This window comes from Callorhinchus milii, unplaced genomic scaffold (assembly GCF_018977255.1).
Source record: "Callorhinchus milii isolate IMCB2004 unplaced genomic scaffold, IMCB_Cmil_1.0 Scaffold1, whole genome shotgun sequence".
NCBI lineage: Eukaryota > Metazoa > Chordata > Chondrichthyes > Chimaeriformes > Callorhinchidae > Callorhinchus > Callorhinchus milii.
This window is the reverse complement of record NW_024704742.1, coordinates 57,110,431-57,131,007: the sequence shown is the minus strand read 5'-3', so window position 1 is coordinate 57,131,007 and position 20,577 is coordinate 57,110,431. Positions and strand designations below refer to the sequence as shown.

General features: G+C 42.8%; 1 protein-coding gene across 1 annotated transcript; it reads left to right on the top strand.

The window, feature by feature from the left end:
* The first annotated feature begins 12,765 nt into the window (after positions 1 to 12,765).
* On the top strand, positions 12,766 to 20,094 carry slc25a4 (solute carrier family 25 member 4). The gene is given in 4 exon segments (NM_001292934.1): positions 12,766 to 13,011; positions 15,825 to 16,311; positions 17,751 to 17,891; positions 19,523 to 20,094. Coding segments are annotated over 4 exon segments (897 nt in total). The 5' UTR covers positions 12,766 to 12,900; the 3' UTR covers positions 19,681 to 20,094.
* The last annotated feature ends 483 nt before the right edge of the window (positions 20,095 to 20,577 follow it).

Genomic DNA, 20,577 nt, shown 5'->3' with positions numbered 1-20,577 from the left:
AAATCCCTCAAGTGTCTATTTATGTTCTACACTTGGAAAAACGTTTTCATTAAAACAATAAGAATATTACTATTTAAGAACACAACTATTTTAATTGTATGAATATGAAAGAGGGTCAACAGTATCTCGATTCATACCTCGTCAATCTCGATCCTTAAATGTGTCCCCGGACGAGACGTATTAATTGACCTGCTGCTCTGGCTCAATCTGGTCTCGGTACGATTTTCCAGGTCTGCTCGCCGGCCTGGGATGGGGAAATAAGTCATAAAGTAAATAAGTAAAGTTATGGGTTTGTTTTACATGAAAAATGGTTGTATTATACCGCACATAATTGTGCTATAATGTTCTAAAAGTGAGGAAAAGGCTTTTGTTCATAAATTTTTGCCCCCTTATTAGATCTGAAAGTAAATAAGTTGCTTCATTTTCAAACAGAATTGCCTGAAGACCTGCCAACTTCGTTTGCACATAATCTGTGCATTCCACTAGATTACCTGCTGTGTTGGGGGGAGGAGGTATGTGGGTATCCTTGGAGCTAAATTGGCTCTTAAGTGATGTGCTTGGCAATGGAATGTTGGAATGAAGTGATGTTATAATAATAATAATCCTTGCATTGGATATAGTGCTTTTCACGTCTTCTAGACATCTCAAAGTACTTCACAGAATTGACTGTAAAATGAATTGACTATATATCTTGTGGGCAAAACGCAGCAGCCAATTGTGCACAGCAGTGTCAAACAGTCATGGATGGAGTGACTAAATTATTATTGCTTTTTTTTTCTTGAGGGATTATTATCAGGCATGTGGAGTAAGGAAACTTGTCCAAGGTTTCGTCCTGCTGGGAATCGAAACCAGGTCTTTCGCTTGCGAGGCAGGGAGTGCTCTTACCACGGAGCTACAGGACTCCTGGAGCTAGCTGAGGAGCCAGGTTACCAACAACACAATAGTTGATCAAGAGTTGTGTTGTTGGTAGTTTGTCTCCTCAGCTGAGTCTGCAGACCTTCTCAGCCTGGTTCATCGGCAGGACTTGGAAGGAGCAGGAATTCTTTCCAGTCAGTTCCTGTTAACCCAGCAAGCCTAAAGCCTAAACAAGCAGGTTGTCCTATTTGGATAAACAGAGAAAAGCTTGCCAGACAGTGTTTGTGAATGGCCACTGTGGTGCTACACTAGTGTGTGATGGAGAGGCTTAGCTACACCAAGACAATGTGGGGAAAGAGAGCAGTGAGAGTCTGACCAGAGCCTGAGAACCAGTGAGGCTAAGCAGAGCTAGTGAGACATTGAGATAATCCTACTTTGACGGAGGCTCCATGGAGCCTGAAAACACTGCAATTTGACAGGTAAAATACATTACCTCTAATATGGATTATGAATGTGGTGCATAATAGAGAGGAGAAGACCAAGAATTCAGGTCTGGCAATTTACTGATATGAGACTTCCTACCAATGAGAAACGCACTGTATAATGTAAATTGTATTTGATGTTATTGTTGATTTAAATTTATTCGGTGCAGAACCTGTTTTAAACTGGTATTGGGAGTCAAGAGAGTTTACTGGGTTCCATCACTTGAAGTCCATGTCAAGCAATATTTGAAATCAAAGGACTTCTTTCCTCATACGAGCGATCAACTTAAATCCATTGAAGAGGTTTGTGCAAATGTAGCTAAATGTTCAGCAAATGTCTCAGGCTGCAAGAAGCGCTGAAGGTTGAAGTGCAGTTCATGAATGGCTTAATTTGCTACACAAAAACTAATACGATAAAAATAGATTTATTATCCAAGATTGAGACGTGGCCAAATGAGAACAATTGGCCGTGGAACAAAGACCTGGCCACATACATCTCACGTATGAGTCAATATTTCACTAATTTCAGTATCTACCTTCAGCACTTTGGATCTGACACTTTAAGATATTACTGTTACAGTATATAAAGGTAGACACTTTTATCAACCTTGAAAGGACGAAGGACTGAGTAGATCCACGAATATTGAAACTTAACATTCTGGTCCCAGGTCTAAGCTCTCAAGCAACGGAGCTATCTGGGACAATAAGTAATTGGGCTAGGATAACACGCTAGAAAATGTATTTTATTATTCACTTAATTTAATAGTTGCATTAAATTAGTGGCATACGTTACATACAGTTTTGAATTTTGTTTTACTTGCCCTAAACTTGGTGATCAATGGTATAAAGAAGAAAGAAATTACATTCTTATAGCATTTTATCACATTCAAATATTTTATGTTTATATTTCAAGTTGATTTATATGCAGAGTGAACAGCCATTATTTGTGCTAGACCCCACTTGAGGCTTGATCTTCTGACTCAGCAGTGAAAGTGCTGCCAAATGAACCAAACTGACATAAAAAATAGGAAAAACAAGAATAGGAAAATGTCCTTCGGGTCATCCAGTCTGTTCCGCCAGTTGATTATATTTTGGCAAATCTTTTCATCCCCATCCTTTCGCCATATCCTTTACCTCTATTTGTCTGTCTATCTCTCTTTTAATCATTTACACGTTTAGATATCTAGGCTGTAAAACGGGTTGATATGGGAACCTACCAATGAAATAACTTATTTTTTGTCTGTGCCTGAAAGTACTTCCCTCTGGTCACTTGACCCCAAGGATGAAGCCTCTTCAGGCTTTGGAACAAATTGTCCGTGTAGTAATAATCTGTGTATCAGGTAGCCAAGGAGAAACTAAATCATAAAATGTCACATTGATATCAGCCTGGCACAGTTGGTAGCAATCTTGCCTCTGAGTCACAAAGCTGGGTTCAAGTCAGGACTCTCAGTTCATAAGTCTAGCCTGACACTCCAATGCAGAGCTGAAGGTGTATTGCAATGTCAGAGGTGCTGTCATTTGAATATGATGTTAAACCCAGGATCCGTGTGCCTATTCAGGTGCACTTTAAAGATCCCATGCACTAATCAATACACAAAAGGAGTTTCTCCTGGTGTCGTGGCCAACAATCTCCCAAATAAGATTGGTCACCCCCTTTATGGTTGTTTGGTGGTCATTGTTGGAGGCAAATTGGCTGCTGTGTTTGCCTACAAACACAAATCACTGTACAGTCAATTACACGAAGAAGCGCTTTGGGACAACATGAAAAGGTTTATTAAAATAACCACAAATAGCCCCTGCTATCAAAGTTCAAAAGTCAAATACAGTAAGTAATCTTTTTCAGCTTGGCCACACTGCAGTTTTTGTTTGATCCGTTCAAATAAATGTTTGTAAAAAGTAACTTTGATCCTCCTCCAGCGCAGTGAGGGTTTAACTTGAGATACGGTAGAGTATGGTGACAAATACAAATAAGCATGAACCTTGGGTCTCTGGCTGAAGCCCAAATAATAAAAGTATTTGTGTTAAAGTTGTGCTGGAGGTCTCATTATAGCCCAGATCAAACGTGATGTAAGTTTATATAAGTATTTCTTGTGAAGCGAGCTGCTCTGAAGTTTACTAAAACCTTCTTGTCTTATTGAAAGTCAAGGTGGCTTGATTCAGTGAGAAACTTCCCTTCTTCTCTGTGTGGATACCTGGAGCTTATTAGAATGGAAAGTTTGCCAGGAATCACCTGAACATCTGGAACCTCTTATTTGTGAATGGAAAAAAAAACTATTCATACCACAACCACAACAACTAGCACAAGTTGCATTTATATTGCGGTGGGGCAGGCACTTCAGTTGGTTTCTCAATGAATTGCCATCCCCTCGTTCCCTCCACCTTGTTGGGTTGATCAGGATCTGACTTACCAAAGACTGGGAGCCGGGGTTTGTGGGGCTCAGTCCCGACCATTACCTCCACCCCCTCGGGGATGTGCTGCAGGGACCCTCTGCCCATCCTCTCCACCTCCCTGTCCCTCTGCTCCTCACGGCGGCTGCTGGGGAGCGGATCCCTCGGCTGCTCTGCCTCTCTCCTGTCGCTGGTCCTGGAATAGCCGCGGACTGAGATGCTCTCCGGGTCCCCGAGGCGCGACAGCGGGTGTTGGATCTGCGGGAGCCGGGGTGTAGCCTGGCTTGGGACTCGGGACACTCCGCCTGGAGCTGCCATGCTTAGCAACAGTATATATACATATATATATACATATAATGGGAAAAGATTGGAAATAAAAGCTTTTTTTAAAAAAAATCACAGGGAAATAAAACCAGAAGCAGAAATGCATCAACTTTGCGCAGAGTTTGCGGTTCAGCCAGATCCCTGTCTCCCAGTCAACACGAAAAGGTTGCTACAGGCAACAGAGTGCAGCCCAAATCCCTTTCACCAACAGAGATCTGCATTCAGCAAAGGAACTGGGATCAGACAGCCTGCCACTGCCACACAGGGACAAGCAATGAATTATAAAATAATCACATCAAGCAGACTTCAGAGCTACAGCGAGTATTATACAATACAACGTGAAGGACTGTTTATTAATTGATATAACAATAATAATCCTTGTATTTGATATAGTCCTCATCCCATCGTTGAGATGTCTCTAAGTACAGTGATTATCCAATTGTAGGCAAATGCAACAACAACAAGATTGCATTTGTATAGTGCCTTTCATGTCGGGAGGACGTCCCAAGGCGCTGAAAATGAAGCAGCCAATTTGCACGCAGCAATGTCTCACCAACATTGTGGGACAGTTTTATTTGGAAGATTGTAATATTTTAGGGGCAAATTGTTAGAAAAGATTTAAGGATAACAACTTTCATTCATATTGCACCTTTCCCAGTATAGCATCTGGGTGCACTTCAAAGATTAAGTAGAAAAAAAGTCAAAAGAAATATTTAAAAGTAAAAATATAATAAAGAATAGGAAAGAATGATAGGAAACACTGACAGGGTGAAAACACAGAGCTTGTGGTGGTGTTTGTTGATGGGAGCTTGATGTCATGACTGCAGCTTACCTTGAACTTCAGTAAACATACTTAATGCCAAGGCACTAAATGTGCTAACAGTTGTATCAGTTTACAGTGTAATTCATGATAATTGTCACACACAGGTGGCAGTGACCTGGACAATGTGATTATACACATTATACACATCTATGAAGGAAATGCATCAGCAATTTGAATTGTGCACTGTTCCCACGTCATATCCATATGCTGCCCGAGCACCACATGTTTGTCCCCTTGCATTTTCCCTATATATCTGGCTGTGTTTTCTGTCTAGCTTCCTATATCTATTGTGGAGTTCATAGCTGTAGTGGTTAGCGTGCCCACCTCGCAAGTGAGGGGATCCAGTTTCAATTCCCAGGTGGAGCTAATTTCCCTACTCTACACTTTACAGTAGATCCTATGAAGTGTTTGAGTCATCTCAATGACGTGATAATGCACAATATCAAATTCAAGGATTATTATTATTATGACATCCTTACAAGTGAGAACAGCAATGCAGAAGTGGAGAAGCAACAGAAAATGCCACTACTGTATTTCCTTGATGCATTTTCACTTGTCCCCATGGAAAGAACATTGATGCAGTGTGGGATATAACACCAATGCTCAATTTTTGTTTACTTCAGTTCTTTTTCATTTCCTTTCTTAGTCTCTTTGCTTCATTATATGTTTGTGTTCTTTTTCTTTGCCTTCTGTTATTCTTTTAATACATGTTGCATCTTCCCTCTTGATGTGTTTCATATCTTTCTCACCATTTTTCCCATTTCCCTGTGTTTCATACTTTTAAAGAAGGTTAAAACTGATAAGAGTAAATGGTGCACATACCAAAAAAAAAGTGCGTTAGCTAGTTGCACTGGAAATTGGTTTAGCAATTGAAAGCAAAAGAAGATGTGGAATGCAAAATGCTTTATCTGAGGGGCAATGAATAGTGGAGCTGAACACAAATCTCTTCAGAACGAGAGTTTCAGATGAAGAAGCCCTTTGGTTCATTTGATCTCATCTTTCCAGAATACCTACCCTTCCGTTACAACATCAACAACAACAGTTTGCATTATATAGTGCCCTTCACCTAGGCTAACATCTCAGAGCGCTTGGAACACATCAAATTATTTCTTAAATGAGTCCAACATCCTGGCCTCAACCACCTAACCTGGTAAACCAATCCAAATATGAATTACTCTCCGTATGTAAAGGGTCCATTGATGTTTACCCTATATGTTTACAAATAGCTTAGAAGAGAGAATGCGTTGAAGTATTTTGCGAAACATAAGACACCTGAGTGTACTTATATAAATAACATTGGATGAAAATGCGATTATGTTTGGTTGTGATGGTTCAATATCTTGGCAATGATCATAGTCTAGGATTATACTTGAAGAATGAATTTAGTCAAAGTGCCAGAGCAAAGCTGGCCAAATACAGCCCACAGGCCGGCTCCTGCTGTAGTCTAGGTAAGTCCGTGTTTGATTGGCAGTGTGTTTCCAGGTTTTTATGGCATACATCCAGCAAGAAATATTAAATCAAGAAAATGTATTTCTTTGGCTGACCGAAAAGATTGGCCACCATTGTATTAGAATGAGCTCATTGCCCATGGAAGTGCAGCCCAACATGAGCCAAAATCTAAGGGATAGGAGGGAAAACCAGATGAGGAAATCAAAAAGAAACATAAATCTAATCTTGCAGCTCAGATAACACACAGAACTCCATAAACTTCATACTTGCTTTATAACAGTTTAGCTCTTCTACAGGACAGCTGTGCTATAATTAATTTCCAGCTGTCTTGTTTTCTTCTAGTTACCAAAATATGAAAAAACTTAACCTTTGATAACTCAGAAACATAATTTGGACAGAAAAAGTGAGCAAAATATATTGTATTTGTCTGAGGTATACTGGCTTATGTGAATAAGCCTTGATTTTGTATTCAAGTGGAGTCCTGTAGCTCAGTGGTTGAAGCACTCGCCCTGCAAGCGAGACACCTGGGTTCAATTCCAGGCACTGGGCGAAACCTTGGGCAAGTTTCCTTGCTCCACACGCCTAATAATCATCCCTCGAAAACGAAAAAAGAATAAATTGGTCACTTCAATCCACGACTGTTTGTGGGACACTGCTGTGCCCAGTTGGCTGCCGTGTTTCGCCCACAAATATACAGTCAATTCACTTTACAGTATAACCTGCGAAGCGCTTTGAGACGTCTAGAAGACGTGAAAAGTGCTATATCAAATGCAAGGATTATTATTATTATATATAGATGTGTACGGAAACATTAATGCAGTTTTAATTATTTGAGCTGATTCTTACCTTTAAAAATTGGGTGTTTTAAGTCTCTTACCCTGCCCTAGCAGCTTTGCCACACAGCATTGCTGCTGTTTTGTAGCCTCTGATCTGTGTGAGCTGAAACCATGGTGACTATGTGCTACAATGCACCATTTTACAACCCTGCCTGAAGTATAAACAAATCATTTTATTGAAGTGTAAGGACATACAGATGTTTGTAGATACTAAAACCTGACCCTGAAACTATTGCATTGGTACATTTGGAGGTACGAACGATTGAAAAAGTAACTTAGAATATTGAATAAAAGGTACAGATAAATGATCATCATGAATTAAAGTTTTGTTTTCAGAAGTATTTCAAAGTGTCCCATTAGTTTTATTACTTGTTTCTACTTTCATTGAGCTTGTTCTGTAAACTTCAGAACAAATTGGCACTTAAAGGATGAATAAACACTTCAGAGTCTAATGCCCTGTATCTATGGTAACCAAAGTGAAAAGCTAAACTGATGGCACTTGAGTAAATGCTAAATGACTCTATTTGTTTTAACTAAATAACAGTTGACTGAGTTCTCCTGCCGAGTTATACTGCTGTACAAATTGCTCTTCCTAAACGATCTATTTAACTGCAACATCTTATATGTAATCAAGCATGAAGTTTGTGTATTGATAGTGACCTTGAAGTCGTAACCTCATTATAGATGCTGGTGCCACTGGAATTACTGCACATCGGCTGATAACTGACAAATGAAGTTTAATGCAGATAAATGCAAGAGAAGTAAAAAGAGGAAACGCACGTACTCCAAGGATATGATAGAACTAGCCAAGGGGAAGACCCCAAAAATGTGGTGTACAATGTTTGCTTCTCGTTCTCATTCGTTGAATTTTCAGAGTGACTGAACTATTTTGTCTACACTCCAAAGAATATTTGTAGTGATCTTTTAGAAAGTTTTAATTTCTGTAATATGCATAACTTGGATTATCAGCAGTATGTGATGGTGAGCCTGAGTGCAGATCAGTTTACCTCAAGTAAACATGTCCTATAATGTAATAATAATCCTTACATTTGATATAGCGCCTTATCACAGCTTACCACAGACATCTTGATGCACTTCACAGAATATACTGTGAAGTGAATTGACTATATTTTGTGGGCGAAATATGGTAGCCAATTGTGCTATCACATCTTCGAGACATCTCAAAGCCTTCACGGAATATACTGTAAAATTAACTGACTGTATATTTTGTGGGCGAAATGTGGTAGTCAATTGTGCACAGCAGTATCCCACAAACAGTGGTGGATTGAAGTGACCAATTTAGTATCATTTTTTTGTGAAGGAATTATTTATTACCCCTGAAAAAGAGATCCGCTAATCAATTAACAAACTCCTAGGTAAACAGAGGTGTGTGGAATAGGGAAACTTGCCTAGTGTTTTGCCCTGCCGGGAATCGAACCCAAATCCCGAATGCTCTAACCATGTAATTGACTTATGACTTGGAGGTACAATATTATTGTAACTCACAACTTTAATGCAAGCACTTTAACCTGCACAAATCCATTCCATAACTATATGTAGTCATTTTTTTCATTTCTACATCTCAATTGGTCTGATCAGAGGAGTTTCATAGAATTATTGAAGTCAATATTTAAAAATTGGACCCAGGTGTATACATAATGTATAGTTCTACCATCAGAATCTGAATGTCTGAGCTCATAGCTTTCACTTAAATAGAAATCATGGAATTTCCAATTGTTTTCTAAAGCTTCGATTCCCTCAAAGCTCTGTTACTATGCATTCACATGAATTTCTTCTTCATTTTGCTGAAATATGCTGTTCGCTGAATAGATACAGTTCACTGAATGTAATATTCAGAGTAATTCAACAGCTCATTGCATTCTCAAAACTGCAAACTTGCTGAAATTTACTGAGATGCAGTGGGAACCCAAGCATGATGGAAGATGGTGTGGGGAAGGAGTAGAATGGAGATGATAGAAGGTGCAGTCAGAGGTGGGTTTTCATAGCAGAGGGGGAGGGGTAATGTGGAGGGATTTGGGATAAGGGTTCCAGAGAACTGGGCAAAGAGGCTGAAACCTCGTCTACTAATGGTGGGGCAGAGGGAGTTTAGGGATGTGCCTGAGATAGCAGAGTTGAGGGGGTGGACAGGAAAGTTGGTCTGCAGAAGGCTCCAGGAGTAAGATGGTGGCAATGACTTGGACGCATTTAAATTTAGAACAGGAGTCTTGAAATCAGCCCACGAGGGAATAGGGAACCAGGAGAGCCTGGTGAGAAAATAATAATGATCCTTGCATTTGATATAGTGCCTTTCAAATCAGAACTGATAGGGATTTGATCTTTAAAAGACATCATGGGCTGAATGGCCTTCCATGCTGTAAATTTCTATGGTTCTGTGAAAGAGATCAAGGAGTAGGATTGACATCACTCACCATGTCAGAGTATGTCTAGTATATCCTTTAGAGGGCAGCAACATGTTAGTGTAGGTGGAGGACTCAGACAGTTATTTCAAAGAGAATTTTAACCTCCTGTTAAGCTAAATGTTACATACACTGCATTAACTTTGTGCTGCCTGGTTGGTGGACTTCCTCAATGTTCGTATTTTGGTCTTCAATTTCTCTAACCAACAGTATGTGCAAAACAGTCCACTCATCCCTAATCATGCATGGGCACTGCCTGCAAGGTTCCCACTCACCTCTTTCTTGCCAGAGTGATGTACATTGTATCGCCACCTCCTCTCAGGCTTCCTCTAATCTGCACACCAGATATGCTCCATAACCAAATTCATTGTTACAACTAACATGAATAATAGCTATTTGGGCGGGGTAACAGAGAGCAACCAGCACCCATGCAAATGCACCTCAACAAAAGAGGCTGGGCCCTGTGCTAGTAGGGAGAAAAATAGGGGAAAAAATATTGGACACACTACATTTTTTACAAACAGTGGTTGTTTTTTGGGTGTCTGACACATGAGGAAACCCATCCGCATGCCTAAGAGTATCCAAACCAAGCTGAGATTTCCATGCATCCCACCTACACATGGAAATCCCAGGGACAGATTGTTGGAATGGAAAGCGCACTCTGTCCGTGGCGGGACACCTCCTGCTTACCAATTTCCGGCAAGTATTAGGTGCAGGTTGGGAAGAGCAACGACTCCAGAGTGTGTGTTGGGATACTGCAGGAGTCTAACCAGCTAAAACTATATAGCTTGCCATCGATATCACTGTCGGGCAAACTTTCCCACTGCTTGTCCAACTAGGACCACCCTATCCATTAGGGCTTTGGTTTCCCAGTGAAGGGGAGCTGAGTGGGATGACTCCCTGCCTCCAATGACTGGTCTGTCCCTCCATGTGCTACGAGTGAGCTGATGAGTCTTACTGTTTGTACTCCATAGTGCAGCTTGTACTGTGGACTACAAACAGTGGCGACAGTCTGCGATACGGTCCTTCTGCTGTTCAGGAGTAAATATTAGTTGCAGTGAGTAGTTCACCGCACATCTCCTGAGCACATCACGATTTCCGATTTGCTGTGGGAGTGAACGCCCCCCTTCCCTCTCAATCATCTGCGTCTGGTCCACGCCACAACTCCTGCCCCCCCCCCCCCCCCCCCATCACCCCCCCACACCCATCCCCGAAAGGTCTGCGTGAGCCTAACACCAGCAGCAGTTCACCAGGTTTGAGAGGCTGCGCTGCAACTGGACCCGTTCCAGTCACGACCGACACGTGCAGCACAAGGGGCAAAGTCACACTAAAGTCACAGCGAAACGATCTCACAAACAAAAGGCGAAGATGATTTCCCTGTCACATCCACAGTGCCAACTTCAAAGAACAAAGCTGATCGCTTTGCAAAAAATGACACTTCTCTCGAGCACTCTCCCTCCCCCCCCCCTCTCCCCCCTCCCCCCCCCTCCCTCCCCTCCCCCCCCCTCTCCCTCCCTCCCCCCTCTCTCCCTCCCTCCCCCTCCCTCCCCCCCCTCTCCCTCCCTCCCCCCTCCTCCCCCCCTCCCCCCTCTCCTCCCCCCCCCCCCCTCCCCCTCCCTCCCCCCTCCCCCCCTCTCCCTCCCTCCCCCCTCCCTCCCCCCTCTCCCCCTCTCTGCGGATCTCTCTTTTTTAGCCCAAGTTGCGCGTTGCGCTGCAACTCTTCGGAGCGATTTCCGCAAACAGTTTCGCGGTCCATCGCCACGAAACCTCTTTTACCAACGTCCGAGAGGCACTTTGCGGATTCCAACCGTCCGGATCCGAGCGAAACGCAATCTGCAGAAAGGGAAGGAGTGGAGCGGTCGGTCACCGCCCCCCAGTAAAGCCCCCGACACTGTACCACCGAGTGCTCCTCGAATGCACTGAGACCTTATCTCGCGAACTCAAGTCAAAGGTCCACCTGTACCCCAAACGCAAACGTTTACTGAAAAGCGCAATAAAACCGAACACCGAGAGAGGACCGCGACACCATCTGCATTTTAAATGGAAACACAACGCATCCCCTTTTTTTTTTGGGTGGGGGGGGGGTGGGGGGGTGGGGGGGGGGGGATGGGGGGGGGGGGTGGGGGGGGATGGGGTGGGGGGGTGGGGGGTGGAGGGGGGGGTTTGGTTAATGAAGTTGAGAGCTTTTGCAGAATCTGAGCGAAGAGCAACGCTGCAATGCACATGAAAAAAAAACCCCGAACCACCAAATAGGTCGCGAAAAAAAAGTCGGGGACGGGGTTGGGAAACCCGAGGACCAGAGGGGGAGGAGGCGTTCCAAGTGCGCGACGGAGTGACTTAAACTGCGCCCCCAAAAGTCACGACGTTGCAGTTCGTTTCGCAACACACACACAAACACACACACACACACACAGCCCCACTCACACACACACACACACACACACACACAGCCCCCTCACACACACACACACACAGCCCCACTCTCTCACACACACACACACACACACACAGCCCCACACACACACACACAGCCCCACTCTCACACACACACACACACACACACACACACACACACACACAGCCCACACACACACAGCCCCCCCCACACACACACACACCCACACACACACAGCCCCACACACACACCCACACACACACAGCCCCCCACACACACACACACCACACACACACAGCCCCACACACACACCACACACACACACACACAGCCCCACACACACACACACACACACACAGCCCACACACACACAGCCCCCCACACACACACACAGCCCCACACACACACACACACAGCCCCACACACACACAGCCCCCACCACACACACACACAGCCCCCCCCAAACACACACACACCCCCACAACCCACACCCCCCCCACACACACAGAGCCCCACACACACAGCCCCCCCCCCACACACACACACGCGGGAGAGACCCGCGTCCTTTACGCGTCCTCCACAAACGCGCTCTCCGACCGCTGTCCTTTTTGGAGCTCTTTTTTTTTACGCGTCGCGCTTCGACTCCGGTGGGGGGGGGACGGGGGGGGGGGACGCGCACTCCATGCGGACCAATGTGAGCCTGACCCGGGGCTGTGGGGCAGAGCCTCCCCCCCTCCGCACCCCTCTCGCGATACACGGGAGCCTTATATTAGATGTCGGGGGGTGTGGGGAGAGCATCGCCCACGTCCTGAGCCGCTGCGGAGTGTCGCTGCAGAACGCGCGGACTGGTCACTGGCACCGCAGCTCCGGGCGCCCTCTCTCTCTCTCTCTCTCACACACACACACACACTCCCCCCACCGCAGCACAGAGATGTCTGACTACGCGATCAGTTTCATGAAGGACTTCCTGGCCGGCGGGGTGGCCGCTGCCATCTCCAAGACCGCAGTGGCGCCCATCGAGAGGGTCAAACTGCTGCTGCAGGTGAGGAGCCACACTTGGACCTCACGAGTTGTCCAGGCAGTCGTTTTTTTTTTTTTTTGGGGGGGGGTGGTGGTGTCTGGGTGTCTTGGCCAAGAGTTTTCTCGTGGGTTAACGCAAATAATAATAATTCATGATAATAATTCATAATAAAAAATAAAGCAAAGAGACTAAAGGAAGGCAATAATATTAATAATAATAATAATAATCCTTGCATTTGATATAGCGCTTTTCACGTCAGGAGGACGTCCCAAAGCGCTTCACAGAACACACTGTAAAGTCAATTGACTGTATATTTGTGGGCGAACGCGGCAGCCAATTGCACACAGCAATGTCCCACAAACAGTCGTAGATTGAAAATGACCAATTTATTATTGTTTTTGGTTTTGGAGGGATCATTATTAGGCTCTGTGTGGAGTAAGGAAACTTGCCCAAGGTTTCGCCCTCTGCCTGGAATTGAACTCAGGTCTCTCACTTGAAAAGCGAGTGCTCTAACCACTGAGCTACAGGTCTCCACAGAGTGCAACAGAGGGATGAACGGAGTTCAACTGTGAAGTTGACTGAAAGATCTTGAGTCCCAAAGCAGCGCAAGGCTATATAAAGAAAGCGGTGGGGCTTTTATTGAATAACTGGATAACTTCCCATGGTCTGTTATTAGAATCATAAATGCGTCCTTCTTGTAACCGACCCGTAACCTCCAGCAGCTGCCGTGCAGTTTCTGCAAACAATTTACAGTGTTTCAAGATGGAATTTCGTTTAACTTATTCAAATCAGTAAAAGGTTACGTGGATCATTTAGTAACCGGTCCTATGTTGGGCGCCAGCAGATTGCGTTACGGTCCGCAGTGGTACGAATTTGTGGTTTGTACAGTAGAAAGTGAACAAAACCTTTGCAACATTTCCAATCAGCCCCAATAGAGAGCGGTGAGGGTCCTCTTTAGGGTTAAGCGCCTTAGAAGCAATTTTACGAGAGGCTGTTGAACGGGAGCTTGCGGTTGGATTCATATTTGTTAATGTACAATTTTTCTTTGGTCAGAATTAAGTTTCCTTTTCATTTGAAAACATTTTATTTCAAAGTTGTGCCGATGGATTGACGCATTCGTCACGGATATGTATCATTTATACAAAACGATTCCCATGATCCTGGGCTAGAATGCACCCTGGCTAGAAACTTAGGCGTTTTGCAACACAATAATAATAATATATCCTTGCATTTGATGTAGTGCCTTATGTCGTTGAGATGTCTCAAAGTGCTTCACAAAATATATTGTAAAGTGGATTGACTGTGTATTTTGTGGGTGTGATGTTGAGATACATTGATTATTATTATTATTATTATTATTATCTGTTTCTGAATTGAAACTTTTCACATTTGGGAATCTTGTTCCTTACTGTGTTATTCACAGCCAGGGTCTTTTTAATCTCATTTTAAGGGCGAGGAAATAATCTGTGCACATCAGCCGGGTGCACTGATTCAGTTTATCGCTGGACTGAAGAGGTACAATGACTCAACAGATTGTAATTCACTAACTGGTCGAATCACAATGGGGCTGATCATTGGCAGCGTTTTATTCACCTCACCTTATTTGTATCAGAACAGGCAGCTGCATTATTTTGTATATGTAGTAATCATAATAATCCTTGCATTTGATACAGTGCCTTATCGTGTCTTTGGGACGTCTCAAAGAGTTTCACCGAATATACTGTAAAGTAACTGACTGTATAATTTGTGGGTGAAACATAATTGTGATGTTCAGGTTCGGATACTGTAGAATACCAGTACATCAAACTTGACTTTTAGTAATATTTTCCAAACATTTGACCTGCTGTTTCTCTGCCCCTATCACCTCTCGTCACCACTTTTCAATGAAATCTTATCTTTGGGGCTAAGCAATAAGGAGGAAGGATTCAATTGGCGCATGCTCAGTTTGCTTCCATATGCAATTTAAAATAGCTTTAAGTGGATCCATTGATACATTGCCAATTCATCTACAGTATTTCCAAACGGTTTTATAGAAAATATCATTTTTTTTCAAAAAAGTGAGGGAATAATATGTTCTATATTGGTGGAATCCAGCTTTGTAGACTGAGCCACTTGTTCTTGTACATTGCTGCATCTCCAAAGCACCAAACCTGGCTCAGTTGGTAGCACTCTTGCCTCTAAATCGGAAGGTTGTGTGTGGGTTCAAGCCCCAAGTCTGGACCTTCAACTCACTTAGTCTTGGCTGACACTCCAATAAAGTGCTCGGTGTGCTCTGTATTGTAGGAGGTGCCTTCTTTGGGGTGAGATGTTAAACCAACATCAGCTTTGCCTGTTCAGTCAGATGTCAAAGACCCTCACGGTACTATTGGCAAAAGAGAGGGTATTCTCCTGGTTTTCTGAGCAACACCCCAACCGCCCTCCCCCACCCCACCCCCAGGTAAAATTGGTCATCCATTTCAGGGCTGGTTGTGGGGCATTGCTATAACACACAAACACACACAGCCGCTACACTTGACAATACATTCTGTGAAGCTCTTAAAGATGTCCTAACTTGAAAGGCTCTTTACACTAAATGCAAAGAATTGTTTTATTATTATAGTGATAGTATATTATAGTATTATTATAGTGATGCAGTAATAGGGAAAGTGAGTTTCAGCTGGACCTAAGACAACCCACAAAATACACTGTCAATTCACTTTACAGCATATTCTGTGAAGCGCTTTGAGACGTCTCAACAATGTGATAAGGCACTATGTCAAACACAAAGGTTATTATCATTGTAAGGTAAGATGATGATGTTATTGAGTTTTCTTGTCTTTTGTTAACCCTGTCAGGTCCAGCATACCAGCAAGCAGATCACAGCAGAAATGCAGTACAAGGGGATCATAGACTGCGTGGTTCGGATTCCCAAGGAGCAAGGATTCATCTCCTTTTGGCGCGGGAACCTGGCCAACGTGATCAGGTATTTCCCCACCCAGGCTCTCAACTTCGCTTTCAAGGACAAGTACAAGACAATTTTCCTGGGGGGAGTTGATCAGAAAAAGCAGTTCTGGCGTTACTTTGCTGGTAACCTGGCGTCAGGAGGGGCGGCTGGAGCCACTTCCCTGTGCTTTGTGTACCCGCTGGACTTCGCCAGGACCCGGTTGGCAGCTGATGTGGGCAAAGGCGCCAGCGAGCGAGAGTTCACCGGTCTGGCCAACTGTCTGAGCAAGATCTTCAAATTGGATGGCCTGAAAGGGCTGTACCAGGGCTTCAGCGTCTCTGTCCAGGGGATCATCATCTACCGGGCCGCTTATTTCGGAGTGTACGACACTGCCAAAGGTAAGCAGGTCATCACAGGCAGGTAATGTGCTGGCAATGTGGGAGGGGGTGGGGGGGCTCACACTACTGCCGTCTTAATGTCTGTGTAAAAACAGTGATCTTCACCAAGAAAATGTATTTGAGAAGTTGCAAAAGGACTCCTTGAAGTGATCGTATGATCTCTATTCACTCAGGCACAACATGAGGATGGAATATTATATTTTTTGTTAGGCTTCCCTATGTGTTTTGAATAGAATTGGGTTTATTATGCCTCTGTATACTTTAATCTTAGGATCTGCACTTTGTTCATCAAATCTCATAAGGTTTCCCAAAAGTGAGTGATTAACGCGAGTGTGAGAATTGGGTCCATTGCCCCAATATATTTATGTTTTTTATGTGATTCGCTAAATAACTGAGAGGAAAACGTTAGCAGCGATCGATTGCAGTTAAACTCTGTCTTGAGTTTTTGGCATTTGGAAATGTAAATGTGACTACATAGCTTTCCTAAAAGGTTGCAGGAATAGATGGTAGACACAGGAGATGAGATATTTTCAAGACTTTCAATTTACGCCTAGTATTGATCTCGTTGAAAATATTCCATTGCCAAGTTAACCTATATTGGTGTGTTTAGATGTGTGTTGCAAATGATTAACGTCTAAAGTTACTCATCTCCATCCCAAGAAACAAAACAAGTCGCACTTTGTTGGGTGTGCAATTCCACTGGCAACAAAATGTAGCAACTTTGACAAAATTTGTCTTTATAAGAAGAAACTCCCGACACAGCATCCACTTTTCTGTCAGACCTTAGCGGCAAGAACAATCTGTGTGTCTAAACGTGTGAGTTAGACATGTATCTACCTGGTCTGGGTGGGAGGTCAATGGAAGCTCAGCAGGTACTGCCAGGTGTTGGAAACTTTACAAATTCATGAAAAGTTTATGTTCTGCTCTTGATCCGATCAGACAGCCACGTTACCGTTTTATTTGTGCATTCGAGTAAAGCCTATTCAGAGTGAAAAAAGATACCGGGGTGAGTGAGTAGTCATCTGATTGATATAAGTAGCACAGCCGTGCAACTGAAGAGAAGCGAGTGGCTGAGGTCAGGGTGTCAGTTTCACTCATGTTCTCCAGTGCACAGAGCCGAGCTAGGCAATAGTTTACTGGGTGAGAGAGAGGCAAGAGGAAACTGAATCCAAGCGGCCTTTTCCCTTCACCTGTCCATGTCTATCCATCACTAGATCCATTTCTTATTTCATAACAGCCAAAAATTATAGCATTATTTATAACATGCATTGCAGCTGAAGGTGATAGATCAATACACGGGCTTACTGAATGGGACATTAGGTTTTCGAGTTTTTATGGTCATGTTGTGGCCATTTGTTTGACATCAAAACCCATGGCTAATAACGATACACTTAACTTGGAAGAATTAGTATTTGCTATGTCGGGCTTTGCACCTACAGGAATGATGCCGGATCCCAAGAACGTGCACATTTTCGTGAGCTGGATGATCGCCCAGTCTGTGACTGCAGTTGCTGGTCTTGTGTCCTATCCATTCGATACCGTCCGTCGTCGTATGATGATGCAGTCAGGTCGTAAAGGAAGTAAGTATCATACATCATTATTGTTTTTATGTTGATCTCTTCTCTTGACCAATATAAGGATTGCGTATTAGGGCTGCTGTATGTAGTTGTAATAATGATAAGTTTAAGGTTTAATTTAAAATATCCTTTTTATAAAAAAAGTTGTACGTCCAATTTTTCCCCTAGTCCCTCACCACTGGCATAACCTCCCCAGCCACCTCTTGTTGGGGTGCATCTGGTCATCACTGACCAGTCTGAACTCTCCCCACCTGGTTGCCATACACACGCCCAACCAATAAAGGGTACTGAAGAGGGAGCAGGAACCAGCAAGGGCCAGGATTTAAATAGGGAGCTCCCAGTTTATAAGTTGCAGCTCTGTCCACTATACCATTGGAGCAGCCGGTAAAATATTAAGGAATCTGGTCTCTGTCCATATTTTAAATTGTGCCTATAAAATCTTCCATTGCCATGAATCCTGTTCTCCATCAGATGCCTTTTAAATTTCCTTGTTATGCCTGTATGGAGGATATACCTGACCTCTCAATGTTAGGTGCCTTCTCATTTGCATTGCCTTTTGGATTCAGGGAAATTGCTTCATGGGAATCATGTCTTTGGTGATGTTTATCTCCACACGAGCCACCAAATTTAATTCTATTCTCTCGTTTGCTGCTCATTGCCTTTCATTTTCTTTTTCAAGCATTTCCCTTTCAGTGACATTGTGCATTGGAATACTGACACAACGTGTTGTGTCACCACGCACCAGTCTTGTGACTATCATAAGTTATAATTGTTTCACTTAAGAGCATTTAGAGNAAAAAAAGGATTCCCATATATTTAATATGGGAGAGTAAAAAAAATAAATCATTTTATTTTGGATGAGCCGGGTGTCGGAAACATGTAGAAACTCATTACCATGCTTAAGATTATCCAAACCAGACTATAAGTTCGGTGCATTGCAACATACACATAAAAATTCTGGTATTTAGGCGCACTCTCACTCTCACCCTGGAGGGACTCATCCTGCTAGATGGTCCTAGTCGTTCAATTGAAATCCAATAAGCAAAAGTTTGAGCTTTCACTAGGTGGATAACAGACACCAGGAACTCCCTGTGAGCTTACTAGTGAGCATTACAGTTCAGTGTGAAATGGGTGTACTACCACCATCTTACTGTCGACAGCCTGTTTTGTGCACATCTTAGTGGTGGGCAACAGATTGGAAGAGACCTGGCAGCAGGCTATGTGACCACCCTCTTGAATCCTCCTCACAGCCAGGTGGTTATGGGGTATGATGTAGGAAGATGATAAAGAGAGAACAGATGCTGAACATAATGGCAGTTATCTTCTAATTATTATGTTATCATCACAACAAACTGATTTGACCCCAATGTATAATGATTATATGGATAATAAACAGACAGTGATTACACGGCTTTAATGTAATTGTAATGTTCAACTCGTGGTTGTAAACTATTGAACAGTTTTTTTTAATCTTTGTTCCCTTAATTAGATTAAAGCAGTTTTCATTCTTTAATGTTGAAATTGGTGGTGAATCTAGACACTTTCATTCTGCAAGAGGGAAAATCATTTTATCTTACAGCTAATGACTAGAGCATGTACTCTGAGTGGATAATACATTTTATTTCTTGTTGCAGCTGATATTATGTACAAGGGCACAATGGACTGCTGGAAGAAGATTGCAAAGGATGAAGGATCTAAAGCTTTCTTCAAAGGTGCTTTGTCCAATGTGATAAGAGGAATGGGCGGTGCTTTTGTACTTGTATTATATGATGAAATCAAGAAATATACTTAAGGTTCAAAAGACCACTGACGATTATTCAAAGTTAGAAACCTGTAATATATTGTAACAGAACACTGTTTTTAACAACTGACCTTGTGGAAACCTGTCGGTAGGTCTGAGTATAAGCAGTTGTAAGTTGGGGAGATACAACAGATAGGAAAATTATTTATATTTTAAGAGTCACTTTTTAGCTATGTCAGTCACATACACAATTCCTTAGCCTTTTCCAAGGAAATGACCTACTTTATAAACATGGTTATCAGTATTATTTTCAGGAGATGGAAGATGGAGATGAATTCTATATTTAAGACATGTGGTCCAGGTTATACAGATATGTATATTGTTGAGCATCGTCTCTTACCAAATCAAATGTATCTATTAAGACTGCTAATACATAGTTTCCAATAAAAAATCCTGTCTTGAATTAACCTGTTCTTTTTAGTTTATATGAATTCTAGACAGAATTTATACTGTTCACACTTGTCAGATATGTAGATCAATGGGGTGATGCAAGTAGAAATTTTGACAACAGGCAGGATTTCTCAACCTTTCAAATGGATTCTGGTGAAAAAGATAAGATTTTTTTTCTGCAAGCATCAAATACAAATTTATTTTTATTATAGTGCCTTTCACATCGGGAGCACTTCCCAAGGCATCAAACAATCCAGGGTTTGCACCCAAGATTGGGGTGGAGGCCATTGGGGCAAAGGGGTGAGGGGGAGGGGGGGGATGACCAAAAGAGTAGTCAAACTGGAAGATCTTGAAGGAGATGAAGGAAGGGGCAAGTTAAATAGATTCTGGTTTGGAAGTTCCAGCGAGTTGGGACATATGAGAGTTTGAATTAAAAAAAAGTTAAAGATTTAGTTATCAATGAAATATAAATTTAAAAAGTTTATTATTAAATTAAAA